This window comes from Gavialis gangeticus, unplaced genomic scaffold (assembly GCF_001723915.1).
Source record: "Gavialis gangeticus isolate Ggan-Ray unplaced genomic scaffold, GavGan_comp1, whole genome shotgun sequence".
NCBI lineage: Eukaryota > Metazoa > Chordata > Crocodylia > Gavialidae > Gavialis > Gavialis gangeticus.
The window spans coordinates 31,150,452-31,161,044 of record NW_017728996.1 but is presented as its reverse complement, the minus strand read 5'-3'; the positions used below and the strand labels follow the sequence as shown (position 1 = coordinate 31,161,044).

General features: G+C 42.3%; 1 protein-coding gene across 1 annotated transcript in view; it reads right to left on the bottom strand.

Moving 5' to 3' along the window:
- Positions 1 to 10,593, bottom strand: part of UNC13C (unc-13 homolog C) — a 692,691-nt gene that overhangs the window by 15,520 nt on the left and 666,578 nt on the right. The window contains exons 31-32 of the mRNA XM_019504241.1: positions 3,893 to 3,985; positions 3,010 to 3,169 (exon numbers count right to left, since the gene is read on the bottom strand). Coding sequence (XP_019359786.1) covers positions 3,010 to 3,169; positions 3,893 to 3,985 — 253 coding nt within the window. The remainder of the gene's footprint in view (positions 1 to 3,009; positions 3,170 to 3,892; positions 3,986 to 10,593) is intronic.

The following is a 10,593-nucleotide window of genomic DNA, read 5'->3' as shown; positions in this document are numbered from 1 at the left end:
CCTGGTTGCTCCAGCAACCCGCACCTGAGCTGCCCTGGTGATTGGCAGCTCGGCCCATACTACCACTGCCAGTAGCAGGCACCCTGGTGCCCTGCTACACCTCTCCCCTTCCTGGGGTTGAGCCTCCTTAGGAGTGGGGCGCGGGAGTGCCCCACGACACCTTGACTTTTCCTGGGGCTTTTTCTCCTCCTTCCCCCTGTGATCTCAGACATAAAGAACAAGTATAGATATGGCAGGAGGGATAAAGACATTAAGTGGCAAAGAGCCTCAAGCAGCTTCCTAGTCAGATGCAGAGCTCTGGAGATGGACGAGCCAAGAAAATGAGATTCCCCATCAATCTGAATTTAAAGCTTGGAAAATGGGCAGGCTGAAGAGGCCTCATTCAGTGAAGGGGAGGAAGTTGGAAAGAACAGGTGAAAGAAATGTGCTATAGGGACCAGCAAGGAGTCTTGTGGGTGATTAGCGTTTATTGGACCATTGAATGGTTGGGCTAATGTTAGACAAGCTTTTGAATGCAAGGCATTATTTATTACATCTGAAGAAAGAAGCAGGCATGGCAATGATTAAAAAGAGGGTAAAGGAGAGAAGAGAGGAGAAATTCCCAGGGGCAGCAGATAACAATTAGCATAAGAAAAGAAGTTTAACTAATGGGAAATCGAGGCCTGTCAAAAAGAAGGAGGGTCATTATCACCTGTAGAGTGAAGGAAGAATTTCAGGAATCAGGTAGATTATAGTATGCCATAAAGTTAGTATCAATGCTTAGTGCTTGGTTTTCAGGGAGGTTATACATTAGGGCTGTGTGAAGCTTCAGGAGCTGATTTAATTTGGAGGAGATTCGGCCTGATTTGGTGGCTGAATCTCCAAATCAGAATTGAATCGGGAGACCAATAAAAAGGTCTGAATCGATACGAAGCTCTCCAAATTGATTCAGAAAAGATTCAGAGGGCTTCAGAGAGATTCAGAGATTCGGGCAGTCCCCACTTGCCACCGCAGGGAGCTGGACCCGGACTCGGGTCAGTAAGTAGGGAGCAGTGGGGGTGGAGGCTGGATGAGGGGGGATGGGACCATGGGGGACCCCCACCAGACCCTATTCCCTGCCTACTCCCCCAGCCGCCCTGAGTGCCCCCCATTTCCCGCCTACTCTTCCAGCCTCATCAATGGCTGTCTTGCCTGGCCCCAGCATCCTGGCTCTTTAAAAAAAAAAAAAGTCCTGCACTCACTGGCTGCTGCAGTGGCCTCTGGGGGCTTGTGGCAAAGCCCTCCATGCAGTGCGGGGCAGTGGGGGGAGGCAGGGATCAGTTCTCTGCCTGGCAGCAACTGGTGAGTCCAAGGCTTTTAATTTTTTTTTTCCAAAGAGCCAGGAGGTGGGGCTGGGAGAGCAGGCAGGGGGTGGAGCCTGTTTGCTTTGGAGATTTGGTTGATTCGGTGGGAGCTGAATCTCTGAATCAGATTCAGCCAAATTGATTTGGGACAGTGATTCGAATCACTGAATCGAATCACTGTCCCCCGAATTGGCCAAATCTGAATCTGAAGTGAATTCTAGCCACTTTGTACAAGCCTACTATACATGTTCAGGGAGGATGCTTCGATGTGCTGTAACTACAGTGCGTTGGAGCAGACTCGACTCATCAAATATCTGTGGGAGTGTGGTAATTACCATGCTCAGCAGGCACCAACATCATGTGCATCAGCATCCCTGTGCTGAAAAATGGCAGCAGGGGCACTTTAAATAAAGGTTGTTCAAGGACCTTTAGTTAAAGTGCCCCCACCACCATTTTTCAGCATAGGGACGCTGATACACATGATGCTTCAGGCGCTTTAATTAAAGGACCTTCTCCCCCTCCCCACACCACTCCCAGAGCACATGTACAAATCCCCTTAATGTCCAGGCAAGGTTGTTTGGGTAGATGTGATATTTTTTATTATACCAACTAAAAAGTTCTTTGCAAACTTTTGGGTACAAGCACCCTTCTTCAGGCATAGAGAGACTCTGCTGTTGTTCTGGGATCTCCAAGTAATGAAAGAAGCTAAAAGTGTGACAGGAAGTTAGAATGTAAATAGGTGGAAATTAGGAAAACAGTGGGTAGAGAAGGGCGGGGAGGCGGGGAATAATGGGGTGAAGGAATGCCACAGGCGAGCAAGGGAGACTGCTGTAGTAATGAGCTCTCCAAGGTAGAAAAGAGGCAGTCTGCCTATGAATTTTTATTCCCAAACTCATTTTTAAGCTGTTTGGTAGGTTTCCCCTGATCACAAGGATACTGAAGTTGGAATAGGAGTGGTTGTTTTGTGAAAAATGTGCTCCTACTGGCAGTTGTATGTGTGTCTCTCTTGCACTTTTTCTGTGAGAGTTCATTCCACTTTGTAGTTGCTGTTTATTTTCCCCCATGTTACCATGAGGGTATTTGGCGCATTGGATCAGACAGATCATATTTTGGGAAACGCATGTGTAGAATCCATGGATTCTGATAGATTTGTTGTGGGGGGACAAAAAACCTGTTGTTGGAACTTTGGAGATGTGTTGACAGGTTTTGAATCTATTTAGTGGGGAGTTTGCTTCTGGTGATGAGTTGGGAAAGGTGAAGATGATTGCTTGAAATCCAGGAGCAGAGGATCTGAGAATATTTCTCTCAAGGTCTAATCTTTGTCAGGTATAGGCTGTAATTGTTTTATAATTCTTCTAAGCAGTTCCAATGTGGCGTGGCAGGTAACCACCAGGGGTGGGTGTGACAAGAAGGTTTCTTTTTCTATTGTAGGAGGCTACTGCAGGCTATTTGGGTGGCTCTTTCAAAGATACGGTCTATTTCTCTACTGAAGTATGCTTGTTGTATAAAGACAGATTTAAGGCGGTCCAGGTGAGTGTTGTGAGTAATTGCCTCAGAGCAGATGCAGTGGCATTTGAGGGGCTCACTGTAGACTACAGCTTTCTTTTTTTTTTTGTTGCTTTTTTTTAAGCTACAAAATTATTTGTAAAATGTATAAAATATTCAACTAAAGAAACAAAAGACTTACAACTGGAAAGTTTCATTGTATTTTGGTGACCAAGTGTTGCTCTTTGTCTTTGTACCATGTTTTCTCTTCTTGTCGCTCAGGTGAGGACCCAATATACAGACCTCCACGAAGGGACGGAACATAGCTGTTGTTTGCCAGTGTAGGTTATTAATTGCCATGACTAAAAAGAGTAATAGGGATTAGACTTATAATTAAAACTCCTTTGCAAGAGAGAGTTTCTAGTAATTATTTCTGTTTGTTTATTGGCTTAATACATGCAATAAAAGATCATTGGAGAAGGTTCCTAGATCTTTCTTCTAGAAAAATCCATACTTGACAAAAGTCAGCAATAGCTTTATTCATGCTCCACTGTTTAGGAAGTACCATAAATTATAATTCTAATGATCTGCTATTTCACCAAGAGTTTACATTATTCCTTAGTTTTGCCTGCTTTCGTAACATCACCTCAAACATCAGTAGATGCTAATTTAAACATAATTGGCTCACTTTGGAATTTAGGCTTGCCAGTACAGTGTTGGATATTATTTATTCAAAGTGACATTATTCACCATCCAATTCTGTTGCAGCATTTTAAAATCTAAATTATATACAAAAAGTATAAGTATAGTTTGTCACATCACAAGTTTTACTTTGGTTGAATAACTCTGTATAATAATAAATGCCAATGTTGTGCTATATCCTCAATGTATATTTGCTAACTCTATTGATGTATACAGATATAGCTCCTAGTGAGCATCTAGCCTGAGAACTTGACACTGAACACAGGATTGACTCTAATTTTTGCTAGGAACCAGATATAAAAGTACATAACCTTTTCTTTTAGCATTGTAAGTTTTTACTTAAAAATGCAGTGTTAATTTTGGACTTGGTATTTGAGACTTACCTTTTACTGTAACTTTATGTTCACCAGTTCCAGGATGCATACAGACATCCACCTGTACAGAGATCTCACCCACTGAATTATTGATAGATTGACCTGAAATAATAAAAAGTAGTTTAACACTATTGACTCCTCAACACATCAAGAAGACTATATAACAACAGGATCTGACAATAAGAAGTAGGTGCATAAATAGAGAACATTTTATTTGCAGAAGGTGAAATGTATTTGTTGCTCATTTTTCCCTCATATTTTATTCTTGTAAATGTTTCAGATCTATTTGATGTTTAGATAAGATACGGTTATAACTTTAGAAATGATTCTGACACAACTGCACCTGGTGACTGCAAATATTTGCTTCTAGAGTATATATTTAGTAGAACTAACTTTAGTCCCAAGTCAGTCCACACACACAGTGTTACTGCACAGTAAGGTGTCTACACACACGGACAGTCTTTCATTGGAAATCTTAAATTTAAAAAATGAGCACCCTGATTGTATTTGATGAATTTTTTGTATGGATGTACATGTCAATATTTGCCTGCATGAACACTTCTGTAAAACTACTTTTATATTATTTATATACTGTATTATTTATGTAGTGCCATAAAAGGGCTTTGCAGGCATCATGCAGGTATCAAATTTACTCCCAATTAGTTACTGTGCAGTAATGCATGTGTAGACACCTTACTGTGCAGTAATACTGTGTGGGCACATCCAGACAAGCACGTATGTGCATCTTGCAGAGTCTCAAAGCCCTTTGAGATGTTGCAAGAGGCATGTGCGGGAATGGGAAAAGGTTCCCCACACTGCAAATTTGCAGCGCAGGGGCAAAATTAGACGCCTGGATACCCAGGGGTCAAAAAAACTGGAGTGAAAGAAAGAGGGGCAGGGCATGGTCCCGGACCATGCCCTGAGGCAACTGAAGGTTGGGTCCTCCATAGAGATGTGCTGGTAACAGCTGTGTAGGACAAGCAGCGTGCCAGCCACAGGAAGCTGGACCCAGGCTCCAGTGCTGGTAAGCAGGGGGATGGGGGGAAGGAGGGGACCGTCGGGGGGACCTCTGCCGGCCCTGCCCTGCTTATGTGGTGCCCCAGATCGCTGCCACACCCAGTCCCACTCCCTGCCTGTCCCCCAAGCCCCTCCAATCCCTGCCTTGCCCAGCCTCACCCTGCCTGTCATTTGGACCCTGTGGGGAGACTGTAGCCCCTGCTGGGGGGCAGCAAAACATAGGTATTTAGAATTTACTTTATTACAATGATAGAGACACTGGTAGGCTTCCAAATTCCTTTAACACTGTAGATATATCAATAAAACATTGCCCAGCTGACCGCTGTCTCTCTCTCTCTCTCTCTCTCTCTCTCTCTCTCTAGTGGCCTTTTGTTTTACTTGTGGAGGAACACGGATTTCAGGGTATATTACACAGTGACTTTGGGATTTTTTTATCAGGGATTTTTCAATTTTCCAATAGGGAACACCAGAATTCCTGGTAGGGAGGCCAGTGGCAGGACCCTGCCTGCTCAGAGCTGGCACCTTGGACCCAGCTGGAGGTGGCTGACCTCCTGGCTAGTTGGGGCCAGGAAGACATGCTTTGACAGTTCAAAGCAGGCCACCATGCTGGGAACATCTTCTGGGTGATAGCTGCCCAGATGGCTGGGTGGGGGGCACACATGGCAGTAGTGCCGGACAAAGGCTAACTTTGTAGCCACAGCCCAATGGCAGCTGGCCCAAAGGGGCAGATGCCTCTACTGGCTGTACAGTCCCCATCCAGGTCTGGCAGGTATGCAGCAGGTCACAGCCAGGCAGCAGCCCCCACTACCAGACTGCTGCAGTGGGTAGAGGGTGCAGGGTACTCTCAGGGCTGCTTCAGCAGTCCAGTTGGCACAAGGGGTAGTGGGCCCCAGAAGCTCTTGAGAGTGAGTAGTTCTGAGCTACTTGACAGGGCGGCTTTTTGTACTGATGGGGCCAGGACAGGACAGCTTTTTATGTTGCTGGAGACAGCACAGGTGTTGGCCCTGGGCTCTAACTCCCCCTGGCTGCAGATCTGGGAGGAGCCAGGCAGGGTTATTTTGCCCCAAGTGGCACAATTTGCCCAACACCAATGTGCATGTCCAGGCACGTGCACTGAGGCAAAAAGCCCTGGTTCCAATTTGCACCGCTTCTATTTGAGCTGCTGCAAGCACATATGCCTGCATGTGTGGATGTGCCCTGTGTGTGGGCTGATTTGGGACTAAAGTTTGTCCCAAATCAGTCCACACACAGTGTTAATGTGCTTTAATGCCTGCATGCGTAGATGCTCAGTAGATGCTATTCTTGCTTACTGCTCAGTAATTTACTGCACAGTAAATTTAAGCTGGTGTAAATACACATGTAGACATGCTCACAGATTATGTCCCCATCTCCATTGGTTGGTGCTTCGGTGGCCCTAGAGGGCAGATTTAAGATTCCATCCATACTTTACTTGTCCAATCATTCAACATCCTACCTGCATGATGGGAGAAGCAGTGGCCCTCTAAAAGTTACTCTCACATTGCCTTTAAAATGATCCATAAATTCAGGTAGCTCATACAGGGGACATCTGCCTCTTTACTGCCCTGTATGGGTTGATTATGTGAGTGACAGTCTTTCCTTCAGTTGAAGGTTGCAATACATATATTTCCTCTTTTTACCCTGTTTCATGGCCTAATCTGCTCTTTCTAGGCTTTGCATCTAAATGGCTTTCTTGAAATATGTTCTACAGTGATGCTTTTTGTTCATCTTGGAATAATCTATAATTACATGCTCTGAACTGGCTGAACACTGCAAGGTCAATTAAATACACTCACCCTAGGGGACACTGCTTGAAAGAACAAGTTTTTTCTCTTGACATGTCAAGATTTGGAAACTCACTACTTACCTAACTGAAGCAGAGTCCTTGAGAGCAATATCCTGTGTTTTACAGCCTCAAGTGGCTTAGACCATAACACTGTCATGAATTCACTAGCTAAAAATCATAATCGGAAGCAATCATTTTTTAAAATATAATTATTTTAATGCCTTGAGCAGTAACACTCTTCTTAGCTACCACTTCTAAATCTCAAGGTGCTCATATAACTTTATTTCTCAGTGTATTCTAATATCAAGCAGATGGTTTAGACCATTTATGACATGTAAATAGGCAATTTGTTACACAGTAGGTTTTAGTGACAAGAAGTTTAGCTTCATTGGTAGCCATTATTCTGCTCAGTGTAGACTGATAATTCTACAGAGAAATCTTTCTATCTTAAGTCCCTAATAAAGCTACTGAATCATTCAGCATCCACTTCACAATAAATAATGAAAATTACTGCATCTTTCAAAACACTATTCTTAAATTCGTGTAAGGTGCATCAAAACGGTCCAAGTACAACTGAAATATTCAAACTCTTTCCCCAAACAGACGTATCAACCAGTTTAAATAGCTTTCTCCATTACTGAGCTTGTCTATCTGTAGAACCGTCCTTTAGTAATAAGAAAAGAAACTACGGAATGCTAGAGGTGATATATTTCAAACTGATTTCTTTCTCTAAGGGAAACCTAATGTTTTCTAGCCCATCCATCACTGTCCAACATTTATTCATTAGTGCTGACACTCAATTTCTTCTTCCTGGAAGAACAGGTTTTTTTGGCTGAACACAAAATCAAATGTAAAATATTTTGTCAATAAACAAGGAGGCATTTAGAAAACAATTGTTTTGCAATTATGCTTAGGCAGAACCAGTTTCTGCTTGTTTGGGTTTTCTGAGTCATAGTTTAGTCCATACGTATTGTCTGTGATTTCACTGGGGCCACTTATGATATTGTCTTCACTGTGAAAAACAGTGTGTTCTAAACTTGAACTAAAATGCCAGGCAAATTCAAATCTGCTAACTTATATAAAAAAGAAGGCAAAACCCTCCATCCTTGACTTCCCTATGAAGTATTACACTTCTGGTTACACTAACCCCGATTCTGCTCTCTTGTCATTTTTGAACAGATATATGGGAGTGTTTGAGAAAAATGGGTTCTACATTTGATTATCAATATTCAAATGCAAATAAAGAAATTCATATGTAATCTAAATATATTTTATCTGTTAGCCACTGTTCCTTTGTTCTTTTCTTAACTTTTGTTGACTGACCAGGGAACAGAAAGAAACTATGTCATTTGGACGAGTTGTATACCACAAGTAATCAATAGTGACAGACCAAGCTAAACACTTTGGATGGAATCCTCAGAAGCAAACAGTATTGGCTTAACTGCTGCCATTGAAGTTAATGAGACTTTTACCATTGACAATCACATAACTTGTGAGCGGCGGCAAGTGGGGGGCATCAGCCTCAGGTGGCTGAGCAGCTGCCAGAATGGCAATCCCCAGGGAGCTCTGTAGCCCCCGTTCAAGGAGTTTTTGCTGTGGTGGCAAGATGTTCATACTGCTGTCACAAATGCAGGAGCCCCCATGTGCTCACTTCCCTCCCCCTACTCCCCGGGAACCACCAACATTTCAAGAAATGCCTTTAGCTGTTGAGTTCAGTGGAAGTAGAGTTTGGCCAATACTAAGGTGCTCTGGAGAATCCCAGCCACTGTAAACAATCTTCTGTCATCCAAGCTATCCAATGACTGACAAGCATATTTGAAGAATGTAGGTATATTCAGTAGCAAGTTCACAAAGGAAAAAGGGGCTGCATTTGCAACAAAACTAATTTGCAGTGAAAAATGTGACCAGTTCTACTGGTGAATTCTAGTGGACTTTAAAGAGTCAGTCTTAAAAGATCATCACATCATACTGGGACAAAATCTAATCTCAGGTATAGCAAGGTAAGTCTGCAATAACTTCATGCCTATGAAGTTTCTTATAATTTACATCAGCAAAAACTCTAGCTCAGAGTTTCTTAGAACAGGATATTTCCTAGCATGTACTTCGTACTCAATAAGGTTCTTTTCATTACATGTGTTTTATTGATTCTTTCCTTGTGATCATTAATGTAGATGGGCTCTTTAAAATGTATTGCATGTACGTAGCTTACAGCTCATACATAATATGCACAGTACTAGAATATGAAGATGCTCATGTTTTCCTGTTTTTTCTTCTATTCTCATAATAGAGCCACTGAACAAGCTAGAGAATTCTAGGGCATTTAGTGTTTGTAAATGGTAGTTGTTGCAGACCTTCAAAATTATCAGTTTATTCTCAAGTCTCTGATCTCTGTTGTGTCTGTTCATGTTTCTTTTCTCTCTGCTGGTTTAAGAAAGGTCATGCCAGAAGTAGCCTCTGCAGTATAGCACTTAGCAATTCTGATTATAGGAAGGTGCTTTTATCCAATCACATATAACAGATCAATTTTCCTGATAGCAAATAGTTAGCCCTGCACAGTTGAGTGTGATAGCACTCTTCCTCCTTCAACACTGAAGTTCATCTCATGGGAAGCTTTGCAAACATGCTAATGATTCTACTTCATATTGAAAAGCCTTAAATCTGTTTACCAATGGGTAATTTCCCCCAAAGCTGTGACTTCACACTTTATTTATGCATGCATATGAAAGCAAAGCATTAAAGTACCTATGCAGGGTTCTAGATGACCTTGTCATATGTTAAAAAGGTAGTTGTTCTGTTGGAAACAAATTATCTCAAAACCTAGAAGTGAAAAACCATACTCTAGCCACATATGCTGGTTGCCCAAGGCACTAGCTGCTTTGAGATAGCCGGGGACAAAAGATGGGCTCTAGTGCCTATCCTGAATGTCAACATATATGAGCTGCTTTGGACCAAAAAAGAAGTTCTATTTAATATTTATGAGTCTGGGTAGTCTGGTCACCTACAGCTGACACACACACATCTGTCTGCTTCTTTCCCAGCAACCATCTTTGGGAGGAAGCTCTCCTCTGATGCTAAATAACAGGCAGAACAAGATTTAAATAGGTAAAGCAAGCTACAAATATTTCAGAAAAATGACAAATGAAATGTCACTCTTCATCACACTGATGTGCCTGTTAAGTGTAAAAAACCTTCAGTAAATCACTGTGTCATTGTGCAGACAGGTGACTTTGTGCATGTGCACAGAAAGTGTTCTTTGGCCCACTCGAATTCTGTAACTAAGAAGCTGAGAAAAGTTTTTCATCTCAGTGGAGGTTTGGAAATTATCTGCTAAGGCTGGCTGCAAAGAGATGAGGCAAACAGAAGGAAAAGGAATTCAAAGAAAATGAGCTAACATTACACCTGAATGTCATACATTGCATGAGATATTTTTTTCTCCTATTTAAAATGTACTATTTGAATAATTTACAGTCTACCTAAGAGGACTTTTACAACCTTTGAATTCTCCTCAGCCTGAAGAAGGGTGCATATGCCAAAAGCTTGCAAAAGAAGAATTTTTTTTACAACTTTTTAATTGGTCTAATAAAAGGTATCATCTCTGAACCAAGAGTTTTGTATTTCTCTTTCTTTTCAGACCAACACAGCTACAAAATAGATCCCTGTTTAAATTATGGTATTTCTAAGCTGTCTGTAGGAGCTTTCATCTTATCTTCACTTATGTTTGTTCTAACTGAGCCTAATTATTAGGGCTGTACAGCTTTGTTAGCCGATTCGATTTGGAGGAGATTCAGCCTGATTCAGGGAGAGCCCCCACTCCCAGAGCTGCCATGCTCACATCCTGAGCCCCTCTGCTCCCCCCCCCGAGTAATGTGCCCCCCTGCCCCAGCTGGGC